Consider the following 25,905-nt stretch of genomic DNA (forward strand, 5'->3'; position numbering starts at 1 on the left):
GTACAAATACTTAATACACAAGATTCTTCAGTTTTCCTGTTTAGATGTGAAGCTTATGGTAACAGGTCTTCAGGTCAATTGGAGGAAAATAATAGCCAGATGAATCGATTATGATAATAAGTGTCTGTTGCAGCTCTACTGTGAAGGATGTTTGACTGAGTAACCATAATGAGAAATGCATTATATCACTCCAGAGAAGATTCAGGCCAAGGCCTTAGAAATGAGGTAGGCTTAGCAACCAGGAAAAAAGAAAGACTTATATCACATCTTTAATGACCAAACGCACCAATGCTTCGCCATGCTTTGATATTTCAGAGTGATAGCAAATAATCACTTTAATTGGCTATATAAGGAAATTCAATAAAATGGCCAGGGTGCATCACTGCCAACTTTGTAATTAAACTCAAGCCAAATCATAATCTCACCCCTTTAATATTTTACTATGAAAGTAGCTGCCATTTTGAAATTGTACTGCAGAGATTTATGCAAGCTGCATTTCTCTTTGAACATGCTGTCCAACACAGTGTAATCAGTCGCGGTCGGAGATTTTACAGCAATTCAGTAGCCCGCTGGACTTGCTTGTGCTTGGGAGGGATGCATCTAACTGTAGCTTTACTGCACATTGGCAAAACATATACATCCATTCTAAATACAAGTTAACCAAACTTTCATTTTATACAATAGGTCTCCTCACATAGTCCCTTAAGAATGGAGTTATAACAAAAGTTCACCCTGCTTTTATCATTTCCAGTCTGTTCTCCAGGATTAAAGTTTAAAGGCAAAGCTATAAAAATGAGGGAGCGTTTCTCAGGAGAAAAAAAACACTTAAAAGTTCTAAGCTAACCACAGTGGTGTTGTCAACTTGGGCCAAGTATGTTTGCTACTTAAGTATGGCTCCAGTTTCTTTCTGAAAACTACACACACACTACATTTATCCTCCAACACAAATGTTCAGTTAACGCCATCGATGATTGTGCCATAATTGAGGGATTTAGGATTTTGGTTGAGTGTTCATTTAACGAACCGCTGCTTCCAGTCACTAGTGTGTTCCCTCGGCTTCACTGACCAAATGGAAAAAAGTCATCTCTCCTCCTCCTGGATCTTTCCATTCTGTTACTAAGCTGGATCAATGCCATGGCAACCCGACTGCTTAGATGTTGGGAGAAGATGAGTGTGTGGTCGCTGTCCATCGTGTCCACACCTTGTCAAGGGCCAGATGTCTTGGGCAGGTCCTGGTTCTCAGCCAAGTGGAGCTTTTGTCTGAACACGGACACATTGAGGATTCACAACCGAAGGACTTTGAACTGAAAACATTATTTAAATCCTCCATCTATGCCCTGCAGTGCTGGGTCATTTTCATAAATACACATCCATTCAATCAGGAAAAAAGGATACATGGAGGTGCTGAGCTCCTCCAGCTGCAGAGGAAAAAAAATAAAATAAATGAGAGGAAAACAGACACAGCCAGACATAGAAAAATCACACAGTGGGAGTGACTAATCAGTAAATTATTACACAACAGGCTCTTTGTGTCCGGTCAATATATGAATTATCGATCGACTATGTTGTTTACTAAAGCAAACGGCCAACTTCCTTTCTTGTCCACGCAAAGGAAAGTCACTTCACAGCCCTGCTAATCTGTGAGCACAGTTATCCACCAAGTAGCAAGTATTACTGGCAGCGGAATCTGTCATGAGCCGACGGCTTGTTCTCACCTCCCTCACACATAGCGCTGCAGCATACCATGCCGGGGGGCTGGTAACTAGGAGCTATGCAACATGCTAACAATAGAAACTCTTTCAAGGCATTCTTGGAGCGTCATGTCACTGCTAGTGCTGGACGATACTTGCAACATGCTGGACACATGCTAAAGACTATTGTGTTGTATGGCCTATTTGCTCTATAAGGAAGTTCAAAGCAAAAAGAAGAGGATAAAAAAAAGGTTTGGGGCATATGGCATACTGTGTGACATAAGCACAACTCAGTAGCACTGCACACAGTTATTATGAAAACTGTGGACATTTATTTCATAAATTGCACTGAAATTATTTAAGTCTGTGCTGAGGAACTGCTAGTTGTAGTGCCACATGATGCTGTTTCAGAAGCTTCTCCACCACGCCAGAGACAATAGTGAAACACATTGATCTCTTGTAATGTAAGCGGGCAGTCTTAGAAGGCAAAACGTGCTTTTAAAAAGGGTACTGATTTATCAAACGTTCAGATAGGGTTGTGACAGTGGTTTTGTGCGCTTACGTTACAGAGCAGGTGCTCCAGGTTGCCGTCCGAGGCACACTTCCTCTGGTCCTCTGAAAGTTCCTCCACGTGGCTGTCCAGGCTGAAATGCAGTCGGGCAAGCTTCTCCTGCATCTCGCGCACATGCTCCAGCTGCTCAAAGGAGCACACCTTACCTACAAAAATCAGACCGTTGTGTCATCTCGTCTGCTTTGCAAGGGTGGATATTTACAGCAAAGTCAAAAAGTGTTTCCATGTGTAAAAATAGCACCCACAGCTATTTGATTTCAATCGCATTGATGTAACAGAACAAAGCAGCTCTCTTAACTGGCTTTTATTCTCAGGCCCCGTAACAGAATATTCCCTCGGTGGCCACTCTAATAAAGGTTATCTTACCGAAAGCCTGTAGTTTGCCTGAGTGGAAGTCATTGAGGAGGTTGAGCAGGCCTCCCTCCATCTCCCTCACGTCTGAGACATCCGTGAGGAAGGAGTGCTGCAGGGGGGAAGACTGGACCACTTTGCTGGGCCCTGCTGGCTGCGGGGCCCTGGGCTTCTCCTTGTGGGGCCTGAGGGGGGGAAAAAAGACAGAAAAACATCCCAGTCATCATACCTTATCTGCTGTAATTCATTAACAACATTCAATCGTCTCATCACTTGGTGAAATGCAACCTGCCTCGTCTTTCTGCTATTCCCATAGTGGCTTTAAACTAACTAATCGAAGTTTGACAATATAGCTTACAGTGATAATAAACACCAAAATACCAAAATTTTCCTTTTACAAATAAAAAGTTGAGGTTATGGGCAATAAAACCAACCCATGCTCAATTCAACTCACTTTGTGTGTTTGCTGCTGCAGCCTGAATGGGTGACCAGAATAGCTAATAGAGGATAATATTAGAGAACGCTATGTTTCTTTATGGTTCAATGACTTTCTGACTGATGGTTATAGATGCCTAATTAACATTTTAGCTAAATGCTTAACAGGGGTTTTGCATTGACACTTATCCAATTAATGTCAGTTGTTCAGCAAAAGTGACATAGCCACGCTTTAAGTTCCAAACATCTGGCCTACTGACTCAATGAGAATGATATACACGTTTTCTACTATCGCTCAGACGTGGCCCTGGAGGAGATACTGCACACTGTACGTGGCCTGACATGATAAAATGCATCTGCATTGCAGTTATCCGTTTGAAAATAAATGAGATGATGAGACATGGAAAAAAAGCGTCAGTCAATTCTCTCTACTGGTGTTGTCTAGAGGATTTTGCTGTTATGTTAAGAGCACAAACCTGGTGGTCTTTGGTGGAGCTACTACGACGGCTGTGAACACCTCTTTGGGCTGTCCCGGTGCTCCTATGGACCTCTTGAACTTGCCTCTGTTCTTGGGGGAGGGGGGCTGCGGCAGGCCGAGGGAGAAGGTGGCACTCTTGCTGGCGGGCAGGACAGGGAGTTTGCGGGGGTTTATGGGGGGAGGAGGGGGCTGGGGGAGCGACACCTTTGGACTCCGCTTCTTTCGTTTGTCCTCCATATTTGTTTGTTTTATTGATTTATTCAGGCGAAGCTCTCTTGGGGGCTCATATGAGGAGGCACCGCTTGGCTGCTTTTCAGGACGTCCTGAAACGACAAAGGTAGGAAGTTTAAAATCGGCAGCATTCCCCCTCCCCGACGGAGAGAAAAAAAAAGGATCACGACTGTGCCAAAATTAGTGCTGCAGTTTAGGATTTTCCACTCTGCAAAAAAGCAAGGATGCTGTCATTTGTTAACCAGTATTCCCAAATAATCTGTCCTAGAGCAACCTAATCCAACGACAGGGAGGAAGAGTTTACCACTTACCTTACAAGGACTGCATTCAGATAGTTTTTTTAAAATGGAGGCAATTTTTGTAGCTTTTCTCGCCCTTCACAAAGCTTCCCCTGGTGCAAACAGTAGCCTAGAAAGATATTTTTAGACCAAGCCTCAAAGTGGAAAGAAAATGTGTGTGACCTCCTTTGCTGTCTTGAGGATATTTTTCAGCCAAACAAATCAATTAAATGCCACACAAATTATCCACGAAATCCCCCATTCTAAATAAGGCTACTCTGTATCATACTATGTTTTTATATTTACCTACCTGATTGACTGAAAAGCAAAGACAGTTCAATAACTAACTAAATAGTGTACCATGATGGACCACATGAGTCCATAGAGGAGCATAATGGGTATTATATGAATGGAACTCATTTGCAGAGCTTTTAGACAAATGGCTGAAGGAGAAAATCAATACTCTGCATTAGTGCATTATACTAGGCTATGGCAGGATAGTGGAATTTACCTTGATCGATTCACATTTATGGAGGGGCCTTTTAAAATCACTTTCACAGTGTGAAGAGATCCTCTTAGAATAAAAACAAAGTCCTGTGATAAATTTAAAAAATCTTCTATACATTAAAGGTAGAATTAGGCTACTTGACCTGCGTTGCCTTGTGTGTGGTGTCTTCTTCGTTGTTCCCTTGTGATGTTTTACATTAGGGTGTAAGCAATTTTGCAGCGATTAGGCATCATTCAGCCCATTAAAGCAGTAGAGTGGTTTTTATTGTAGCATGAACAGTCATCAACGTCATTATTTTTCTCGACACTGGGCCTAAATGTCGCTTTATCTCAATACAATAGACTAGATTAAATATGTTATCATCGCTGTTATCCCCTAAACACTGCGCGAGCCACGGTTCAAAGTGGAATCCAAAGATGGCCACTACAGTAGCCTTATACACAACAATGGCAACTTTATACGCTGAAATTCTTTTTTCGGTTCAATTAAAAATCATTACCGTAGAGACTCTGGGTTAATAACAACATTACGCGTTAGTTTGTTACGCCATGTTGTTCAATAGAATGCAGGAGACGATGTGTGAACATATGCTATTTAATCTGCTACAAATGTCACAAACAGGACTCACCGAATCAATTACGCACCAGAGAGCAAGATACCGGTTTGGCAACACCAGGCGAACAGCGTCACATCTCTCCTCCCTCCAGTTCAAAACATTTAGGTTCACTTCATGGGAATGTTCCGTGACAAACCGGTATAATGTGGAATTATCCCCGCCGCAGCACCCGGTGGATATCACGGACGAAATGTTAGCGCGCGACAGCGATGCGCTCGGCTCGTGCGGTGCGGTCGTCTTTATTCTTCTTAAAGGGCCAGTCCGCCCCGCTGCTGCGTGTCACTGTTTACACTTAGGTCTGTCACACAGGCGCAGTGAGCAGGAAGCCGTGCACATCCCCCGTCACAGCCTTATAGCCTAGTGATTTCATTAAAGGGGATTTTACAGATCAGGAGCCTTGAAGTTTGCCCTTCAAATGCTTACACTGCCTGTCACGTCAATTTGATATAACCTAAAATTACACATTTGCCTGTACAGCACACACACACCCTCCTCTCAGATCAGATTTGGGAAACTCCTTTTTCTTCGCCTCTTTTTCTGTGGTTTTGTCTAGAGCTTTCTGAAGAGGTGCTCCAGTTAATGGTGTCCAGATGCCACTTGTTTTGTAGAATTGAGTTTTATAAATCTTAAAATTAACTGAATTTGAAAAATATCACTTACATTCATTTAGATGGTAAGTGGTATGGTACATTTGTACCATCAATTCAGTGATTTGAATTTCAGCATTTATTACTCAGTGGGGATTAAATAGGCAATCAGTTATCAATACATAAGTTATATCAATACTAAATAGCTTGAAAGCTCCATTGATTATTGTACTTCAGCATTTGTTCAACATTAAAAAGTTCCATACAATGTTCCTTTGTGTGTGTGTGTGTGTGTGTGTGTGTGTCTGTTCTCTAAAAAATTAAAAATAAATATATAATAAAAGTTCCATACAATAAAGAACCAATAAGTGCACCATTTGCAGAAATAGTAACTTTTAGTGTTTCCTTTCTGAAACACAGAGGCCTCTTGTGGTCATAATGTAAAACATATTTAGGAACCAGGGAAAAAACAAAAGCAAACCTTTGAGGTAATACAAAAATATTTATTTTTATTATGGCAGATCAGAACAAAAACGTGACACAAAATGCAGTTTGTAGAAAAAATACAGAGCTCTTAGGCATGTTTGTGTTGTTCCAAAGTAAATGCGACCCGATAATAACTTAAAAGTCTAACTGACTTTCTGGTCCGAGGAGCTGTTTGAGTACGAGTATGCCTTTCCTAGGACTATTCTGTCTCTGAGAAGCTTGAAGAAGGCGTAGTAGTTGCTGAAGAGAATCAGAGCCAGCGATATCGTCTGATGCCACTTTTCTGAGCATATCAACGAGTAGAGCTGGTAGAATATCATGGCGCCTTCCAGGATGATGAGTATGTTCAGTATTCGTAAAGGCTTGTTGAAGAAGAACTGAAGGGAGGGAAAGAGATGAGATGCAGTCATTAAATACATTCAAACAGTTGCCTTTTTAAAATACAAAAAATATTTTGCAAATATCTACAGGACCTGTTTATTTAAAAATACTCACATAAAAGCGATAATGGGACACATCTGATGGAACTGCAACGTTGTAGTGACCCATGGCCTTATAAACGTTCTTATTATGTTTGACCAGGACTCCCTGTGGCCACATGTACTCTTCAGTCCATCTGTAAAAAGCAGGACGACAGAGTGGGATAGGGGTTTGACCAAAGCTGGTCCAAAGGGACCTAAAGCCCAGTTATAAAGTGTGAGTCATACATACATGTGCTGGAGAACATTGGAGCAGAGCGAGGGGTCTACTTTCTGCCAGCAGCCCAGGTGAGCTGCAGCTTTGTGAAGCAGGTCGCAGTATCGTGGTGGCAACAAGTGCCTCATGAGGATGACTGACGTACTGACGGACACCAGGATAAACAGCTCACAAGACCAGCGCTTGTCCACATACTGTGTGCTCTGAGGGGAAATATACATGTTCAGACCTTACTTAAGCATTTTCAAATGACGAACATTTAATAAGTCGGACATAAAGGTGGAGTCAGCGATTCTGGAGAACGGTTGTTGTCAAAATCACTTTGTCAATATCAGTGAACGTCTCACTCTCATCGCAATCGGCTACCTGACCAAACTGTGTGCGCACTGAACAATGATCCAGTGTTAATACACAGTCTAGGTTCTGTAAATGGGTATGCAAACAATGGTGCTTGGACTGAACCACCGTTGCTAGCAACATGACAGTTCACAGAGCCTAGTCTGTGAATTAACACTTAAGACAATTTTTTTTCTTTCAACAAACACACAGTAGACAGGTAACAGATCCTGAGGAGAAGATATTCACTGATTTTGACAAAAATATTGTCTCCAGAATTGCTGACTCCACCTTTTAAAAGAAGTCCATGGGTGTCTTACCTTGACAAACCAGACAGGCACAAAGGCCACATAGTAAGCACTGAGCATGGAGCTGACCAGCACCTCCTTCATCCTCCAGTTGAAGTCCATCTTCAGGTACTCCACCTCCTTGCGGATGAGGTCTGGTGAGAGGCAGCAGGCGTGTGTCGGCATGGCCTGGACGCCGTACAGCTGGCTGGTGTGCTGTTTCCACGTCTCCTTGAGCACAGTGAAGTAGTCCCGGCCCCGGCCCATGCTGCCCACCTCTTTGGAGCCGATGCTGGCGATGGGGGAGAGCGGACCCGCTCGCCGGAAGTCACAGCTCAGCCGGAAGAATGGAATATACATCCCGAATCTGCAGGAAAACGACACTTACTAAATCCATTTTACAAGACCTAAAGGCCCTGCATCGACCCTGCCAAGGTGGCTGAGAAGCTGTATGTAATCTAGCCGATAAGACGGAGACAGTATGAAGGCAAAGGCACGGGCAGTAACCAAAACAACTGAGGCGGGCTAACTACTACTAAAATTTTGAAAAACAAGCAGTAGATATTTGATATATCAGTGGAAGTAGGCCTGTGACTGCCCTTAAGCCTTAAGGTAAAACAGGTGGTATGACACAAACATTCTTTGTTATTCCTGTAGGTACTTACGGGTAGCAGAGGAAGAGCAGGCTGAGGACAGAGTAGGTTCTGAACAGGTAAATGAGGGAGCGGCACAGGCTCCAGCCGGTAAGCGTCAACACTGCAAACCGAGCCATCACTAGAAAGATTGAGTGGGGGAAGGATAGTTTCCCACTCTGTGAGGCCTGGGGGAGAGAAGACATACAGTCAAAAGCACAACACAAATTAACAGAGAATCAGAATACTTTTTTTTTAGTGCAGGTGTAAATGTGAGGCTTGTAAAAACAGTGTGGGTCCATGTTTTGATGTCCAGTATCTGTAGCAGTTTAAATCCTGCCTTAATATGGACCCTGGCATCAAATACAAAAGTAACGTGACACATGCCTATTTGAATGCCTTGAAAAACAGACCAGGAACAAAAGCTGCTAATGCCAAATTTTCAATTCTTACCTCTTTAACAATTGCTGCAATTAACCTCCTTGCCAGTATGATGACTGTGAACACCAGCATGTTATAATCAATAAGGTGAAAGTTCTGTAAAACAAACACACACACAAACACAGTCAGGAGTATTGCTTACACAGCCACCAAAATTATTTTGTCAACATAAAAGAGTGCAGCCCTACAGGCCCAGTTTACCAAAAACACCACCGAGTGCTCACCAGTGATGTGTGTGAGGGAGGGTGTGACGGGGGGTACCACCACACGGTCTTGTAGATGTTGACATAATGGACAAAGAGGGCGATGAGGTGGCAGAAGAAAAGATGGAGCTCGAACAGCACGTTGCGATCAACGGATAACTCAGGGATCTTACAGTGCTTCAGAGGAACCACTGTCTGCGCAGCCAATGGGGGGCTTGACATGCACGTCCCAGAACCATTCCTGAAGAGAAAGGGGAAAAAAGCCTCCTGTTAGGATGTATATCATACTGTCATAACATGGGAGAACTTGACACAGCCCAGGTCAGAGGCAAACCGCCCCTGAGTCTCAGGCTGCAACGATCCAGTTATTTACTCTGGTTTTAGAAAAAGGGGCACATCGGACTAACCTAGTACGAGATCGCACCCCTGTGACCGGAGAGCTGGTGGAGTGGTTGCCACCATTGGCGACAGAGCCGGGCTCGCTGCCGAGTGGAGGGGGTCTGCAGTATGTGGTACGGTTCGCCCCTCTCCTTCCACCAGCCATGGCAGACACACCCAGGGCTCACCTCTCCCGGCTGTGGTGGGAGTGGTTTATAAGGTTTCTCTGCTCGTTCTTACACCTGTTTACAACACGAGAGGCTGTCAGACAAACTGTGATTAGGAGCAAACATTTAAAAAAGGCACTTGATGTCAAAATCACCCTTTGTCCAAATCAGTGAATGTCTTCACAATGTGCTACCTGTTTGTACACAGAAAATAAATCTGCTGTTAATACACCGCCTATATGCAACATGTAGGCCTAGAAGAAGGGAGCTAAATGCCTGTTTAAACAGACTAGACTGTGTATTCACACTGAGATAGTCACTGATTATGACAAATTGATTCTGACAACAACCATTCTCCAGAATAGTAGACTCCACCTTTAATGACATTTGGGTGTAAATACGTCTGTGATGTGTAGGGTGTAATTTACTGGACTGAATGGATTAGACACAGGGCTGATAAGTACCGGGGTGGTGCATGGCAATTAACAAACAACATAAATACTTTGCAGTCTGAAGCTTTTATCGCCATCCCAAGCACGTGCATGGCCGAACGAGCAGCCAAAAAACTCCCTCGTGAATATGCATCCCAAACCACTGGCGTTGAACTAATTTCGTTACTAGCTGTATAGCACCTATTCATTTGGTGCAAGCTTTTTTTGCGGAAGCTGACATTACGAGCTAGCTTAGCAGCTACATCATCAGCTCTCTTCCATGGTCAAATATATCATGATAGCCGCTTCAATTTAAGACATGAGGCTGGGGGGGCTGATACAACGTGGACCCACACAATGAGCCACGGACTCCAAGCTGTCCGCCAACACCATGCTTGATTAAATACAAAGATTGAGGCCTAGGCTAACAGTGTCTGACTAGCCAGCTAGCTTCCGTACAACCCACCAAACAGGCTAGACAAGAAAATGTAAGCTCACCAGCGGCAGGGTATGTCGTCTCTTTTATCCCTGTTGCAGAGCAAACAAGCTAAACGGAGTATATATTTTCAGAATGTTTATTAAAATGCTGCCGTGTTTTTTATTGAAATCAGCGAAGACAGTCATTGTTGATGTGAAGCTACTCGATGATAGGTGGGGGCGCGGCTACGTGAGCGACCTGTGGGAGGAGAGTCATTTAAAGGCACAGTTCCCTCCAGGCCGAAAGGGAGGGAAACATATAGGGAAAGTCAAAGCAATTTGTTTTTATAACAAATAAAAGCTATAGGGCGTAACTTCAGTAATAACAAAATTGTATTTGCCAACATGAGGTAAGCGTTGTTAACGTGCAAAGATTTGTATGCATTCAATTGCTCCTTGGGATTTTTCTGAGCTCCTGTGTCAGTGGCAGGGGCTGAAACGAGTTATTATTATTAACGCTGCCAAACAGTTTTTGTGGAGCCTACAGGTTTAATACACAAGTGTTTACTCGTTTGGCGATGGCTTGAATGTAAGCAACATTAATTTATCTGAAAAGGTTGTGCACTGTAGCTTTATACAAAAATTGTTTGTACATTCCTTTTTCATGTACCTGCAGGATCATACACGTGACTTCTTAACTAATGGAGGCAGCCATGTATGTACTGTTTTGCTTGTAATAGTTTGGTGCAACCTCTGAGCGCATTATACAAAGTGTTATCTATTATTTAGGAAATTGTATAATGACCATGGCCTACAAACGAAAAGGGCATGTGGAATATGTGTTTAGGGGCACATTTTTTTTGTTTTTTGTATCTGCTCTTCTTCCTCTCATTGGTGCTAGTTGTGCCCCCACCAGAAGCTTCCACTGACGCCACAGCAGTGGACCAGCTGTTCAAATCCTAACCTCACCACATAGCAGAGTTGCAGAAACAAGTCCAGCAATATACATGTAATCCCCTGAGGACGTAAAGTCTGCAGTGTAACTATCACAAAGTCTCTTATACCAAACACAATTGTTTGCAATTCTGTGTGAACAAGATTTTGCATGGAATATAAACCGCTTAATTAGTCTTCAAATGGCATTTACAGTTGAAAATCAGAAATCCAAATATGAGCTATGTGTATAATAATAATGCAGGAAAAGACAAGTTGTATTTAAATGGAAACCCTAGACATTACAGCTAACACTTTTGATCGCATCACTTTTAAAGACAGGCTTCTTCTGACTTAAAGAATAAAGACAAAGTGTACATAATAAAAACTTTATTTTTTTTGTTATAAAAAAGGCATTTTCCCCCCATGTATAAAATATTGTAAAACTGGACACAATCAAGGAATTAAAAAACAATAAAACTTGTGCTTTCATTGGTATTCTACAGCATTTTTCACAGTAGTAAAAAAATTAAAATAAACTTCCCCCATCCAGACAAATCCCTCAAGGGACTACAATTGATAAAGACGCAATCAGTCTGGGACACTGCCAGGCCTCCTTCCAGGGATTTTCACTGGACCTGTGAGAGATACAATTTAATTAATTATAAACAGTAACATTCAAAGATAAGGCTTCTGTGCACTTTGTTTTTAACTCACCTTAAAAATGCCTGGCAAGCCTTAGTTCAATGAGTTAACTGCATCTACAGTTTCCTGACAACCTAAGAGGAGAAACAGAAATGAGATTGTGCACCTACCACTGCCTACATGCAAACAGTGGACAACACACATGCAGAACTAAATTTATATTACAAAAGTAGCATGCAACTCAAGCTGAAGGGTTTTTGTCCACCAATGGGATGTTTTAACGATTTGAGTGTAACTAGTAATTTTTCATTTATCTACATTCTACAGAAATTATCAAGATGGAAATTGGGAAGTATTAAGTGAAATGAATAGACCATTTTTGGTTTTAAATTTTGAGCAAGAGTTGCATCACAACCATTTCTGATTGTTTTTGTACGACTTATTTTGCTCGGAATAACTACAGATAGCATAATTTTGTATTTCAATGTTTTGGATGACTTTCATTACTTGATGTTTTGCACATATAAAAAGAAAAAAAAAATCTATCAAATGAGTGTTGGGGGTTAGTTTTACCTTCATGTGTCGATCTTTAGGCTTTTAGAATCCTCTCCTCTGCGATTTTTTTCTTTTATAAAAACCAGCCAGCATGACTTTGCATCAAAGTCAAGTAAGATCCCTGCAAGCTTGATTTGAAATACTGGTTGAAATTCAGTTATTTCAAGTGGCTGAAGATACATTGACCTCTTGAGAGCTTGGGTAGATAACACTAACTAATGGTTAATAACAATATAAGCACTATATCACTCTCAATTCAAACATGTATTTGGCAGCACATCACCTCAAGGAATGATAAGCTTTTATTTTTATTTTTTGAAGGTGACATTACAAGCGTCATTTAGATAAGTTTTGAAAACAGACGAAGAGGATAAGTTCATTGTCAAAACACCGCTTTTTGTTTTTTTTGTCAGGCTGACATGTATACATACAGCTTACGTTGTTGATTCCACTGATGACCACTTTCACAAACTGAAGGCATTCCTTTGGTACAACAAAGGCAAAATACCATTTAGATTGATTAAAAAGAAACTAGAAACTTTATTGAAACACGCACTGCAGAAAAACATTTTGGGATATATTTAGTATCCTATTTAGCCAAAGGTACACAAGCATTATGCATTTTGGAGACGGCACGGCTTATAGCATACACAGTTGTCCTAAGGTTATGTACAAAATATTGAGTTGGCTGCAGTCTAACACACAGTAAGGATCGTTTTTCCGTCAAACTTTACAAAAATTAGGCGATCATCAGCGAGAATTTTGCAAGTAATAGTGCGACATGTATACCAATTGTAAAGTGTGGCAAAAATAGCATTTTTCTTTTTCAAATAGATTTCAATAGTATTTTAGGAGATTCTATAATTTCACACAAGACTAGATTTGTATTGCAGTACAAACAGATGTATAATAAGACTTGTTTTAATCAAAATGGCAAGGGGCTGTATTGGGATTGCAACTGAATCTTTCTAGTTATAGTAAAGTTACATTGAGGCATTATGCATCATTTTTGTCCATTCAAGGACTTTTTAAAATGCAGCCTACGTGAGGAGTTTATCGCCACAATCACATTTTGTTCACTAACAGTTAACTGAAACAATAACCATCAAGTTTCACTAAAACGTTGTTTGTTAGGTTTATGTCACAAGGACCTTAACTGCCGACTACGCAACTTAAACAATATTTAAAAAACAGGTAAACAATAAAAGACCATGTGTTCATATTTCTCCCCTATCACTATGATACATAAAAAAAAACCTCTATCGAGTTTAAAATTTAAAAAAATAAAATAAACCATAAAAAAAAAAAAGAGGAGATAAAGACGGGGAAATTACTTTTGAAAAAGTTCAGCGAGTTACAATCTGAGACAGTTGCCAAAGCAACTCTCTACCAGTATCCGTTCAGTATCTGCCATAGGGATGCTCTCTGTACGATCCCTTTGGCTGCCTGGCCATGGGGGCTTTGCCTCCAGCGCCAGAGTTGGACCATGAGTTGTCCCAATCGTCTTGAGCTACAGGGACAGAAAGCAGAAATACAAAGAAAAAAAACTTTGAGTTAACCTGAGTGGGAGAGACAGGAGCGCAGTGGGAATGTGTGCTACACGGAAAGACAAAAATGGATAATCATAGAAATTCATAATCATACCATAAGGCTCATATGCGGGTGGTTCCTGGGCCTCTCCGTGTCCATAGTCATAATATTCAGTGTCCCTGTGGGCAGAAAGTATTTTATTTGAGCACTTGTTCAACTTGAAATAATGATAAATAGGCTGAAAAAGTCACTCAAATAAACTATTAACTTACGCAGGTGCAGATTGTTGATTATAATAACCGTCATATCCCTCATAGGCAGGCTCTGCATAGGATTCTTCATATTGAGGCTAGAAGGGAAAAAAATAGTTAGGTAATGTGCAACCAGCAAGCGATAACAACCATTCATTAAAAAAAAGGGGAGGGGGGAATATGACACTAGGGGTTGAGCGACTTACATATTCTTCATAGCCATCAGCTTTAGGCTGTGATGCAGAAGCAGGACCCTGCTGGTGGGACATGGCTGCAGAGGGGAGCATCCTTGGAGCCCCAGCTGTAGGGGGTCTAGAGCGGGGAGCTGAGCCTCCTCTAGTAGGAGCAGAGGGTGGTCCACCCCGACCAGATGGTGCCCCTCTGGGGGCGCTGCCTCCCCGGCCTAGTCCCCCTCCTCCTCCCCGTGGAGCTCCTCCACGCATCGCTCCCCGAGGGCCTCCGCGTGGCATTCCTCGTCCCCTGTGGAAAATAAGCCAAGATGAAAAAATGTGATCCACCATAGAAATCTCAAAAGCAGAACCAGATCCATTGGAGTAACTGCATGTGCAATTACATAAATTGAACCCGCCAATGCAGAATGTTACCAGATGATGCTACAATGTACTGTTGTTGCAATTACAGATAGAATCAAAATTAATTCAGCTTCTACCTTGGTCCTCCAGCACCAGGTGGTCCACCTCTGCCCATTCCTCTGTGTCCACCGCGCCCCCTATCCTGTGATCCATTCAGGAAGTGAGGATCCATGTAGGGGTCATGCTCACCGGGTTCCTACAGATGGGACAAAATCATTCCAAGTCAGTGGCATGACATTTCTGGCACACATGGAGTGTAAATGATCAAATTTGAAGTCCATAAAAATGTTTCTGTAATCGGGAGATTCTCTTGGACACATACCGGGATAAGGAATTTCTTGACTTCTTCCATGGCATGAGCCATGCGCATATAAGCTTCAGGTATGGGTGCCATCACCTCGATGAACACATGCAGCTCCATGGACAAGTGAGCGTATTTGGCCTCACCGCCTTTCCTCAGCTCTTCCTCCTGATAATCATTAAAACACAAATTAAGATTTAAAAAAAAAAAAAGGCACGCACACCGTTAACTTACTATGTGCGAAACTTAACAGTGGCGCAAGGGAAACATTGTACACATACCTTGCTTTTATCCCTCATGGAACCTTTGCCCAAAACGGAAATCTTTGCACCGGTCTCTTCCTGGAGTCTCTTGATTGTGCTGCCCTGAGGCCCCAAAAGCTTACCGACAAAGTTGACCTGTAGAAAAGCATTTACGCAAAATGAACACATTGTAATACTGTGTTACCGTGCCATTAGGACAAGCAGAGTGCAGGGATCAAGTACAGTCTGCTCAACATTAAATAAGGTTACAGTTGTCACCCTCAACACAAATCCTCATCAACTCCAAAGCCATTGCCACCTCTTCACAACATGCATTTATAGACTACTGCAAAATTGTTCATGCGTAAAACAAGCTTAGTAGGGCACTAGGCAGGCACATGACTAAATCTGGGACATCAACGCTGGCAGAAGAGAGGATGTGTCAATCAGATATACAGGATTAGTCAGACATGGATCCCTCTCTCCCACACACACTGTATTTACAACTTAAAGCTGGGGTGGAGAATTTAGGGAGAAAATAGCATTTAAAAAAATATATATATATCGGAGCCTCGCTCTGATTGGTCAAAATGAACATGAGCGGTACACTTTGACCAATCAGAAATCACATACCCCAGCTTTAAGGTTCGACACTAAGGGAAATACATTTCAAAATATAATTTTAAAGTGCCGACAGACGAGACCCATTGAGCATCACTAGACTCAGTGTAACCAAGCCCCCTAGGGACCCTAGACAGTCAAGCGGAAAAGAAAGGAAATGCTCACCCTTGGGTACTGCTTGGTGGGAATGAGTACTCTCTCCTTGAGTTTATGATTCTTAGTTGCAAATAGGTCCAGATACGTCTCCTTTTCGACCTCCTTCTTGGTATCTCCCTTCTCGATTTTATCGATCTCTGCAGGCGGGACATAAAAAATGTTTTCAAGCATGTGGCAATCACAGGTGTAGGCCATCTAGCTATACACATACATATAGGCCTATATATAGTCGAAAACCCGACACATAAAATGAGCTTCAATTAACAAACGTGCCGCCTAAAAACGAGACTGAGTTGATTCAATTGCACCAAATCAATGAATTATACTGTTAACGTTTGCTTAAATAAAACTTGTTTATAGCAACATAAATGTTGAAACATTTCGTCGAATTAGTTGAAAGCCTAGGGAGTTTTACAAAACCATTTGCTCATTTTCGACCAAGAGGGTTTGACCCACATCGCTAACAACCACGTGTTTTATTGCACCATTGTTTAGGCCTCTGTAGACTCCTGCGACTGAATGGAAAAGAGAAACTAGGCCTCACACCGTTAGCTAGCCGCCGTTAGCCTCGATACCACAAAGAGCAACCATTACCTGCAGAAATAAGTTTCATTGCGTGTGTGAACGAGGAATCCAAGCTGTCCTTTTCAGCCAAGAGCTCCGGGAGATATTTGGTGTCCTCCATGTTGGATTTCTTCTGTGCTGGGCTTGAAACTACGGCGGACGCAGACGTGCTCTTCAAAGCACTCGATTCGATCATACTATGGTAGACGGCCGAGAAAACGGACGAACCTTTCTTGGGTTCGTTGGCTTCGCCTTTGACGAAACTGCAGCTCAGTGGATAAATGGCGTATCAACAGGCAAATCCCGGTCTTTAGCTGCTGCTGGTCGTTCTAGCTCTCCTCAATGGACAAAGGAGAAATGGCGCAGCCGAATTTGAGCGTGATGGGCGGAAAAAGAAAGAAAGAAACACAGGAGGCGACGGTGACGTCACCGCCAGAAAGCTGCAAGGAGGAGACAACATCCGCCCTCCTCTCTGATCTGGTTGTTTTAATATAATATAATTTCTTTATTTCAGACACAAAAGTAGGTCCATAGTTATACAAAAAGGAAATGCATAGAAATATACAAAATTATTCTGTGTATTCAGTTGCTTTTATATTAATACTCATATGTATTAACGGTGTATTTATTTATCCATGTATTTATTTATTAATACATTTATTTATGTCTGTGCTATTTTCCCTTTGCATTTTCCCCCGTTAATTTGTCTAACTTGTTTATTTTTCTATTTGCTCTGCTTTTTCTTTATGCATTTCTGCATCATTATGCATTCTGAGTGGGCCGTTGGCTAAGCTTTGTGCCTATTGCTCGGAAATATAATTGTATGCCCTTTTGTCATGTAATAGAAACTACATTTATTAATTTTTTATAAATATCTTTTTACATTAGGATATGTAGAACAACCAGGATAACCGTTAATATGTTAATGTCAACTATTGTTTCTCAATCCAGGCTAAACGTGAAAACCCAGATATAAGATGCACCAAGACAAAGCAAACTGTTTCACTCAGAAAAGATCATAATTTTAAGATGGATTTCTAGATAGTAAACCTGTTGGATAAATTAGAAATGTGTTTATTTCATTTTGGCATTCAGCCAAAGTCCTACAAAAGAAAATCCTTCCGCTATGCATTTGTGTAGACTCATTTGAGCTTTTAAGATCAAATCGCCTTACTCAATATGAGCCCTGGTTATTTTCTTTCTTTTATATGTTTGCACTGAAATTCTCAGTTTAAAGCTTTTGTCCATCAGAATGTCAACACATCCACAAAGCATACAGAAATCATTTTATCAATCACACAGAAGAAAAATAAACATCTGTTGGTTTATTTACAATGATTATTAAGGCATCATCGCATTCATTAAAAATGTGTGATAAATAAAAAGCATTGTTTGCAAAACCATTTCAAATAAAACTGGGTCGACAAAACATTACACAGTGGTTAAAATTAAGAGTTAAAAAGAGTTTTTCTTTTCAAAAATGTGGTTTAGTAATTTCTGAAATAATACAATCTATGAGATATGACATATCACTGCTCTGTTATCTGTCATGGTCCGGAGCTCTTCCATTGTACTGTGTGCACCATAATCACGAGTAGAAAAACAGAAATTACAGGTCCATAATCAAGGCCTTAGATAAAAGGCCACTTAAAATTGGCCATGTGGATACGGCCCCTTCATTGGAACAAGGAGTGTGGTCTGTCTCTGGAGGCATCGTCAGATATCGATAATGGTGAATATCTCTGGTTTTTCTATGTCGTGGATCTGCATTGCAGAGTATGTGATTGCCTTCACCTCAGTGCCCTGGATTGACAACACAGGAAAAAAAAAGTAAATGACAAAGCTTAGGTAGAGCAGTGTGAGCTTCTATCCCATCATTTTACTATATACACAGATTCAATTATTAAGAAAACAACCTTCCCATGATATTCTCCAGTATTATTTACAAAATGTCCTATGTTTGTTTACCTGTGGATGCTTTTCCAGAGAAAATTCTTCACCCCAACTTTAATAAACAACAAAAAATGACCATATGAGATTACAGGGAACAGGAATATCAGTACAATAGGAAAACTGAACCTCAAACACATCCACCTCACATAGTAGTTTTAGTACACTTAACTCAACATTTAATCATCTCTGTTCATCGATAATGTTCAAGCTATTGTATAAAAAAAAAAAAAAAGGTGTCATCACTTACCCAATGGAGCGTATCTTGAAGTGCATTCTGTCAATGTGCAGTACTTTGATCTCCTAGTGGACAGATGTCAATCAGATATCCATCAAGCAAGAATCAAAAACACATGTTATATAAATTATGGACAGCAGTTTAAATGAAGTTATTAAACATGCAACTGCAGCACAAGTTATGATAACCTTCCCTTTTTCCAGACCACAGTGGTGTACAGGATATCCCAGCATGCAGTAGGCAAAGGCCTTAACACGCCCCAAGTCCATTGTAGGACAAGCCCAGATAAATCAAGCACTCACAGTTGCAAATATGGTGATGTAACAGTGACTCTCTGATCTGTGTGACCTGCATGCCGTTGTGGGGCCATTTAAAAACTCTACAAAGAAAATACCAGTGTCCAAAAAGAACTCTGGCTCTTCTTGCTGCAACAACACACAACCTGGCTGTTTCTTTCAAAACTAGATGCGGAAAAAAAAATCTCTACTGACCAAAATACTCACCCTGGGAACAAAGAAGAGATCTGCACTAAATTTGAACAACCAGTCGTCTAGGAAGTGGAAAAGAAGAGACTCCATGTCATCACCTTTTGGGAAAAGAAGGAAAATTCGTAGAGTAATCGGCATGCATGACTGATGTGGGTATAGGAAATGCTGACTGAGGATGTTACTGCGCTCTCACCCTCCGATTCCACATCAACAGTATCAATGGGCTCAACCGTCTCTGTGTCCGTCATGTAGCCGAACATGCCCATGGCACACTGCTCGAAGGCTTCCTCCAGAGAATCTCCCCAGGAGTGAATTCTGGAAAGAGAGAGAGAGAGCAGAATGTATTATGCTGATGACAGGTGAGCAACAGTGAAACGTGAAATCCGACAAACATTTTATCAAAACACACTTACTGTACATCTGCTGTATGATCCAGGTCTGTAACAGTAAAACACAAGGTGGCATGGTGAGTCAGGGGGAGCTAGGTAGACAATGACATGATGACTACAGTCCTTTTAAAAAATAAAAGAGAGTTTATGGCTGATGTCACTTCACTAAAGATGAACAGTTTAATTGAATTACATCGTCAATATAACGTTGGGCACAATAAGGTGGCGCTGGAGACTGACAAAGAGGTTGTTCTACCACTGTTTACAAAGGTAAAGTTAAAGTAAACAAGCTAAGCTAGCTAGCTACATAACCTATCACAATTCAGTCTTACATTCATATTTCTTGTTGATTGGCGGGTATTTCGCCTTGGTAGCTTCCATCGCCGGTGTCAGATCTAGCTCACGGTCGTCCATTGTAGCTGTGAGGACGCTGTTTAAGGTTTTAAATGATAGTCACACCTGATGTTTAGCATGTCGCCCTGTTGCCTGTTACACCCGCTTACAGCATGTAATATGAGGAAGGAGTTCCTGAAGTAGTGATGTAATGACGCTGTCCGCTTTGAGGAGTGCTGATTGGTCAGTCCAGTTTTACGCAGTTGGCGCCATTGCAAGCCTCCGCGCTGTTTCCGGAGACTTCTCCCTCACGAACTGCTGCTCTTCGCCGGTAATTAGGGGTTTAAATCACCACGCAATGGCTGATAAAGAGGGTAAGGACGTTCATTTTCATGAATTAGACGATTAAAATGTGTGTGTAGGTTGTCCAGAATGATATAAACCACGCGTAACGATGTACAGGTGCCTTCCTTTGTATACCGTCTATGGTGCCATCCAGCATTTCCCGTCATTGCTATGCAGGGTTTTGTTCTGAAAAGGTTTCTGTAGCCAATGCATGTAGCTAAGTATAGCAACATCAACATGTGTTTAATTATGCCCATCAAAATAAACCGTAGTACTTGGACAAAGGGAAGTATTGGCTTCAATTTTAAAGGTGGAGTCAGCGATTCTGGAGAATGCTAGTTGTCAAAAACATTTTTTTGTCGAAATCAGTGAACATCTCCTCACGCCCTGGTGCCTTTCCGTAGGCCGACTGTGTTTGTGTGCGCTGAAAAAAAATCCAGTGTCTCTGTAAACTGGTATATTGTTGGCTACAATGGGCCCCCTTTGTTTACATAGGTCTACCCTTTGTTTGCATATGGGCTTACAGAGCCTAGGCTGTGTATAAACACCAGTATTTTCAGCACATATACAGTACGTACAGTTAGAGGATTGTGCGAAGATGTTCACTCATTTTGACAAAAAAGTGATTCTGACAACAAGCGTTCTCCAGAATCACTGATTCCACCTTTACTGTCACCCCAGTATTCTTTCTTCTGTCCAAGTAAATTTGAGGATGTATTTGATGACCTTGTTTTGGACAATGAGTTACATCAGTGACATCATGGCTTTTAGGGGTGTAATGGTACACAAAAGTCACGGTTCAGTACGTATCTCGGTTTTTAAGTCACAGTTCGGTTCTGTACGGTACAGTTCTCAGTTAAGAGGAAAAATGCACAAAAAAAAACTGCGCGCATCATTAATTACAATTGCAGCCTATAGGTATTTTTCAGTATGGAAAAGAAAATACTGCTGCAAACAACCAAGGTCTCCAATATATAAAATACTTCTTAAATAAAAGTGCAAGTTCGGCACTGCAATCAAAACAAGCCTGTACATTTGGCATATTTACGCCATCTTGATGCTAATTTATGGCGCATAGTTACGTATTGCGGTGCAGTTCGGGAGGGTAGGGACTCTGCTGTTCGGTACAAATACATGTATTGTTACACCCCTAATGGCTTTATGTCTGTTAATGTCTCTCTCACAGCAGCGTTTGATGATGCGGTGGAGGAAAGGGTTATCAACGAGGAGTACAAGGTGTGGAAGAAGAACACCCCGTTCCTCTACGACCTGGTGATGACTCATGCCCTGGAGTGGCCCAGCCTTACTGCCCAATGGCTGCCCGATGTCACCAGGTAAGAGAGGACATCTTTGGCACCCTGAAAGCCACCCGAGACATGACCTACGAGAGGGATGACATTTGAATACTTAATGAATATACATTACACCCACTTTTATGTTTTTTTTTTTTAATTGGTCGGCTCCTTCTTATTTATCTGAGCTTTTCCATATTCACACTCCAGTCAAAACAATAAAGGTGTCTAATCAAACTGTCCTGGATGTTCCCGGATCAAAAAATAAATAAAAATAGAGGTGACGGAGCCTTTGCAGTGATTGCTCCACATTTTTGGGAATAGTGTACCATTGCATTTCATATAAGAACTTCCCAGACCGCTGAAACTTTCAAGTCCTTGCTAAAAGACCCATTTGTTTTCGTTGACTTTCAGTTCGAGTGGAGTTCTTTCTACTGTTTTTATCCTTTTTATTCTTTTGTTTTTGTTGCTGTAAAGCACTTTGGTCAACTATGATCGTTTTTAAATGTGCTTCATAAATACATTTAAACTTGAACATGTATGTTATCTATTTGTTCACAGACCAGAAGGGAAAGACTACAGCGTGCACAGGCTGGTTCTAGGGACACACACCTCCGATGAGCAGAATCACCTGGTAATCGCAAGTGTTCAGCTGCCAAATGACGATGCCCAGGTGGATGCCTCCAACTACGACAGTGAGAAAGGAGGTGAGGGACAGTGTGCACACGGGAAGCTTTGTTTGTTGTGTTAACGTCTCAATTACACTATGTTTTGCATAGCTGCTCATTCCACAAGACAGATGATTGAGCTGTACAATAGGTTTCCTAAATTGCAATGCCATATACAATCATCGATATTAGTCCCTGCAGCTAGGATTGTGTGATATTTCGATATTAACATTGTTGTATTTAGTGTAATCAATTTGTCTACAACAAATATTTTGATATTATAGCTCCTGGTTCCTTTTCAGTTAATGAATCAAGTTTCACCTTGCCGAAACTGTGAACGCTTCAGGAAATATAAAGCATGTATTTTTTTGTTTCTGATTTCATTTTAGTTAGTTAAAACATACTACAGTAGAGCAGAATTTGGTCTTACACATGGTCATTTGCAACAACCTAACTCGTGTGTCTGTTGTCCTTTTTCCCATGTCAGAGTTCGGAGGCTTCGGCTCTGTAAGTGGGAAGATCGAGATTGAGATCAAGATCAACCACGAGGGAGAAGTGAACAGAGCCCGCTACATGCCTCAGAACCCCTGCATCATTGGCACCAAGACCCCCACCAGTGACGTGCTGGTCTTTGACTACACAAAGCACCCCTCCAAGCCTGGTAAGGATTACAGCCACAATGCATTTAATGAGGAGAATTCAACTTTGTTTCTGCGCATTTTTTCTGTTTGTTATAACGTTTGATCTTGTTTGTATTCCAGACCCTTCTGGAGAATGCACCCCCGATCTGCGTTTGAGGGGCCACCAGAAGGAGGGCTACGGTCTCTCCTGGAACCCCAACGTCAGCGGCTGCCTCCTCAGTGCTTCTGATGACCATGTGAGCAGTAACCTGTAGCAACATACCTAATTATTGTGTCTAGTGTTGTCTCCCTTACCCCGTTTTAACCAAGAAAGTGTGGTTTTTCCTTTGGCCCATGCTGAGTTTTTGAGGCCGATTCCGTTTTTTAGGAAGTACCAACCGATTTATCTGCAGATTAAGTTTTTGAAATATTTAGTTATGAATATTTTTTATTATATCCTTTTTAAATGTAGTTCAAACATTTGTGACAAAGCTGGATTGAAAGCAGCACATTTTACTGTCACAAAATGGTGCAGGAATTTTTCTTTATTGTAATATGCTTTGGTTTAAAAAAAAAAAAGAAGTGTTACAAATATGTCCAAAGTCACATTGTGCATGTTGAAACTGGGACGTTAAGCATTTTCTTACTGCAATGCATATCTACATGAAAATATCTTATATTTACAAATGATGAATGACACAATTAAAGTAAAACCAAGACACGTTACCTGCACTTTATTAGGAAAAACAAAGTGTTAACATGGGCAACATCTATCGTGTTCGAAGTACGGCTTTAAACGAATAATCAGTTGGGCTCTAGTTGTTCATAGATTTTCTTCCCAACCTCTGCTGTCGTTTACAGACCATCTGCCTGTGGGACATCAGCGCTGTGCCCAAGGAGGGAAAGGTTGTAGATGCTAAGACCATCTTCACGGGCCACACGGCCGTGGTGGAGGATGTCTCCTGGCACCTGCTCCATGAGTCGCTCTTTGGATCTGTGGCCGACGACCAGAAACTCTTGATGTGAGCGACTCTCAAGCTGAAAACAAACTGCTGTCTGTTATGAATCACCACAAGCAAAAGTTTGTTGTTCAGTTACATTTTTTTTCTTCTTTTTAACAATTCTGCTTTATTGTCTGTTTTTTGGCACAGCTGGGACACACGCTCCAACAACACCTCCAAGCCCAGCCATGCAGTGGACGCCCACGCTGCTGAGGTCAACTGCCTGTCCTTCAATCCCTACAGCGAGTTCATCCTTGCCACTGGCTCTGCAGATAAGGTGGGTGGTTGGCCTGTGATGCAAACCCTAATTTTTTTTTTACCATTATGAGTTGAATCAGTTGAAGCTGACTACTTTTTATTTCATTTTTTAGACCGTGGCTCTTTGGGATCTGAGGAACCTGAAGCTGAAGCTGCACTCATTTGAGTCTCACAAGGACGAGATCTTCCAGGTAAGAAGAGACCGTCTTATCAGTTAAATAGTTTTACAATTTTTTTTGTTGTTGCTGGTTTGGTTAGGAGTTATGTTGGCAAACAACGTTTTAGCTACAGCTACAGACGGCCAGTGGAGCTTTAGAGAGCCTTAGAACACAGCAGTTATGTATGTTACTCATGTTCATGCGCCATGTGGCATATCAAGCACACATGCTGTTGACTGTATGACGTTACGCATGTTGCAGTTTATTATCCATCCTTTTTGTGAACACTCAGAAAATAACACCAGGCAAATGTTAGACCAGTTTTATATATCTGATTTATCGTAGTGAGTTCAATGACTGGTAAGTATCTTGTCACAGACGTGAAACATCTGGCCCCTCTCCACCCAACAGGTTCAGTGGTCTCCTCATAACGAAACCATCCTGGCCTCCAGCGGCACAGACAGGAGGCTCAACGTGTGGGACCTCAGCAAGATCGGAGAGGAGCAGTCGCCAGAGGATGCTGAGGACGGCCCTCCGGAGCTGCTGGTCAGTTGGGGACTGTGTGTGTGTGTGTGTGTGTGGGGGTGTGTGTGTGTGTGTGTGGGGGTGTGTGTGTGGGGGTGAATGGGTGGGTGATTGTTTAATTGCGTTTTCAAGGGGCTGTTGTAATCCATCCTGCTCTTGTTATCTCCCGTTTTTAGTTCATCCACGGCGGACACACAGCCAAGATCTCCGACTTCTCCTGGAACCCCAATGAGCCGTGGGTCATCTGTTCCGTGTCCGAGGACAACATCATGGAAGTCTGGCAGATGGTAAGAGCTTTGTTTTTGTTTTGTGCATGTGGAATCTTAAAGAACAGTAAAAAAAAATTAAATAATTGACACAGCAAGGGAGAGAAATTTTGAGGAGTGTTTATTAACATTGAATACCAGTTACAGTAGAGTGAATCTACTTTTTGAATTGTTGCACAGGCTGAAAATATCTACAATGACGAGGACCCGGCAGGTGCTGCAGATTCTGAAGTCCAGCCTCCACGTCTCCTCATTTGACCTGCTTCGTAAGAATGGACACCTTTTTGGCAACGCTGGATGCGTGAGCAGTAATGTCTTTTCTTAACACATTTTGGAGCAGCAGTGATTTTTATTTTAGTAAAATGCTGTGTTGGTGTCATTGTGCAGTAAGTTATCTAAAGTAAGAATGTATCCGTCAGATTTTTAATCTAGTGTTAGAAGACTCTGGCTTCACCACAGACGTGTCCCATCAACATTCAAGCTTTTTTTGACTTCTTTCAATCTTGATTAGTTAGTTAGTATGAAAACATTTCTACAAAGATCCATTTGAATAAAATTGTACATACTGTAGTTTATTGTCATGTATTTGCTTAGTGTTTGTAGTATGACTTTTTTCAGATTGTGTTGTGCCACTTGTATGTTTTTTTTTTCTCTCTGCATTTTTGTTTTTCTGTGCTGCATTTAAACTCTTGTGTACATAAGTATATTCACAATAAAATATTTACATTAAATTTGTTTGCTTTGTTTCCTTGCACAGCATGAC

General features: G+C 41.6%; 5 protein-coding genes across 9 annotated transcripts; 1 reads left to right on the plus strand and 4 right to left on the minus strand.

Annotated features, from left to right (window-relative positions):
- Positions 1-14: 14 nt before the first annotated feature.
- ccdc28b (coiled-coil domain containing 28B) lies at positions 15-5,344 on the minus strand. 3 transcript variants are annotated; one of them, XM_080042905.1, is made up of 7 exons: positions 5,172-5,344; positions 4,686-4,723; positions 3,525-3,849; positions 2,629-2,798; positions 2,254-2,408; positions 1,396-1,418; positions 15-1,260 (listed from the first exon to the last, which is right to left on the minus strand). In XM_080042905.1, the coding sequence occupies exons 3-7, from the start codon at positions 3,761-3,763 to the stop codon at positions 1,206-1,208; spliced, it is 642 nt and encodes a 213-aa protein (XP_079899031.1). In that variant the 5' UTR covers positions 3,764-3,849; positions 4,686-4,723; positions 5,172-5,344; the 3' UTR covers positions 15-1,205. The 3 variants fall into 3 exon arrangements, with proteins under 3 accessions (XP_079899031.1, XP_079899032.1, XP_079899030.1); XM_080042906.1 differs by lacking the exon at positions 4,686-4,723 and having other exon boundaries at positions 5,188-5,344; XM_080042904.1 differs by lacking the exon at positions 4,686-4,723.
- An 890-nt stretch (positions 5,345-6,234) lies between these two features.
- On the minus strand, positions 6,235-10,451 carry tmem39b (transmembrane protein 39B). 2 transcript variants are annotated; one of them, XM_080042840.1, is made up of 9 exons: positions 10,302-10,451; positions 9,235-9,447; positions 8,849-9,068; positions 8,637-8,720; positions 8,217-8,371; positions 7,585-7,918; positions 6,944-7,131; positions 6,728-6,848; positions 6,235-6,609 (listed from the first exon to the last, which is right to left on the minus strand). In XM_080042840.1, the coding sequence occupies exons 2-9, from the start codon at positions 9,369-9,371 to the stop codon at positions 6,376-6,378; spliced, it is 1,473 nt and encodes a 490-aa protein (XP_079898966.1). In that variant the 5' UTR covers positions 9,372-9,447; positions 10,302-10,451; the 3' UTR covers positions 6,235-6,375. The 2 variants fall into 2 exon arrangements, with proteins under 2 accessions (XP_079898966.1, XP_079898967.1); XM_080042841.1 differs by having other exon boundaries at positions 9,235-9,466.
- Positions 10,452-11,526: 1,075 nt separating this feature from the next.
- LOC307262070 (KH domain-containing, RNA-binding, signal transduction-associated protein 1-like) lies at positions 11,527-16,988 on the minus strand. 2 transcript variants are annotated; one of them, XR_013845235.1, is made up of 11 exons: positions 16,642-16,988; positions 16,057-16,184; positions 15,310-15,426; positions 15,050-15,196; positions 14,805-14,923; positions 14,341-14,614; positions 14,156-14,232; positions 13,998-14,062; positions 13,688-13,863; positions 11,871-11,932; positions 11,527-11,791 (listed from the first exon to the last, which is right to left on the minus strand). XR_013845235.1 is itself a non-coding variant. In XM_080042811.1 (9 exons), the coding sequence occupies exons 1-9, from the start codon at positions 16,805-16,807 to the stop codon at positions 13,754-13,756; spliced, it is 1,203 nt and encodes a 400-aa protein (XP_079898937.1). In that variant the 5' UTR covers positions 16,808-16,988; the 3' UTR covers positions 12,638-13,753. The 2 variants fall into 2 exon arrangements, 1 of the variants encoding a protein (XP_079898937.1); XM_080042811.1 differs by lacking the exons at positions 11,527-11,791; positions 11,871-11,932 and having other exon boundaries at positions 12,638-13,863.
- A 940-nt stretch (positions 16,989-17,928) lies between these two features.
- Positions 17,929-20,173, minus strand: zbtb8os (zinc finger and BTB domain containing 8 opposite strand). Its single transcript, XM_080042280.1, has 7 exons — positions 20,009-20,173; positions 19,701-19,725; positions 19,481-19,602; positions 19,303-19,385; positions 18,812-18,864; positions 18,580-18,616; positions 17,929-18,414 (listed from the first exon to the last, which is right to left on the minus strand). The coding sequence occupies exons 1-7, from the start codon at positions 20,088-20,090 to the stop codon at positions 18,328-18,330; spliced, it is 489 nt and encodes a 162-aa protein (XP_079898406.1). The 5' UTR covers positions 20,091-20,173; the 3' UTR covers positions 17,929-18,327.
- A 99-nt stretch (positions 20,174-20,272) lies between these two features.
- On the plus strand, positions 20,273-25,873 carry LOC307262068 (histone-binding protein RBBP4). The gene is made up of 11 exons (XM_080042809.1): positions 20,273-20,383; positions 21,541-21,688; positions 22,208-22,353; positions 22,802-22,975; positions 23,076-23,191; positions 23,796-23,956; positions 24,086-24,212; positions 24,307-24,384; positions 24,763-24,897; positions 25,053-25,163; positions 25,323-25,873. Exons 1-11 carry the CDS (start codon positions 20,368-20,370, stop codon positions 25,398-25,400), a joined length of 1,290 nt encoding a protein of 429 aa, XP_079898935.1. The 5' UTR covers positions 20,273-20,367; the 3' UTR covers positions 25,401-25,873.
- The last annotated feature ends 32 nt before the right edge of the window (positions 25,874-25,905 follow it).

This window comes from Ammodytes marinus (assembly GCF_949987685.1).
Source record: "Ammodytes marinus genome assembly, chromosome: 15".
Classification (NCBI taxonomy): domain Eukaryota; kingdom Metazoa; phylum Chordata; class Actinopteri; order Uranoscopiformes; family Ammodytidae; genus Ammodytes; species Ammodytes marinus.

Coding starts and splice junctions, on each gene's coding strand:
- ccdc28b (XM_080042906.1), bottom strand. CDS start 3,763: ATGGAGGACAAACGAAAGAAGCGGAGTCCAAAGGTGTCGCTCCCCCAG. Junction 2,409..2,628: donor AGGCAAACTACAGGCTTTCG/GTAAGATAACCT, acceptor TGATTTTTGTAG/GTAAGGTGTGCTCCTTTGAG. Junction 1,261..1,395: donor GAGGAGCTCAGCACCTCCAT/GTATCCTTTTTT, acceptor GTCCGTGTTCAG/ACAAAAGCTCCACTTGGCTG.
- tmem39b (XM_080042840.1), bottom strand. CDS start 9,371: ATGGCTGGTGGAAGGAGAGGGGCGAACCGTACCACATACTGCAGACCC. Junction 9,069..9,234: donor GGGGTGCGATCTCGTACTAG/GTTAGTCCGATG, acceptor CTTTCTCTTCAG/GAATGGTTCTGGGACGTGCA. Junction 7,919..8,216: donor CTGCTCTTCCTCTGCTACCC/GTAAGTACCTAC, acceptor GTTTTCCTGCAG/ATTCGGGATGTATATTCCAT.
- LOC307262070 (XM_080042811.1), bottom strand. CDS start 16,807: ATGATCGAATCGAGTGCTTTGAAGAGCACGTCTGCGTCCGCCGTAGTT. Junction 15,197..15,309: donor CCATGAGGGATAAAAGCAAG/GTATGTGTACAA, acceptor AATGATTATCAG/GAGGAAGAGCTGAGGAAAGG. Junction 14,233..14,340: donor CTGATGGCTATGAAGAATAT/GTAAGTCGCTCA, acceptor TTTCCCTTCTAG/CCTCAATATGAAGAATCCTA.
- zbtb8os (XM_080042280.1), bottom strand. CDS start 20,090: ATGGACGACCGTGAGCTAGATCTGACACCGGCGATGGAAGCTACCAAG. Junction 19,386..19,480: donor TGTTGATGTGGAATCGGAGG/GTGAGAGCGCAG, acceptor TTTTCCCAAAAG/GTGATGACATGGAGTCTCTT. Junction 18,415..18,579: donor CTCTGGAAAAGCATCCACAG/GTAAACAAACAT, acceptor TTGTCAATCCAG/GGCACTGAGGTGAAGGCAAT.
- LOC307262068 (XM_080042809.1), top strand. Junction 22,976..23,075: donor AAAGCACCCCTCCAAGCCTG/GTAAGGATTACA, acceptor TTTGTATTCCAG/ACCCTTCTGGAGAATGCACC. Junction 25,164..25,322: donor TCATGGAAGTCTGGCAGATG/GTAAGAGCTTTG, acceptor ATTGTTGCACAG/GCTGAAAATATCTACAATGA.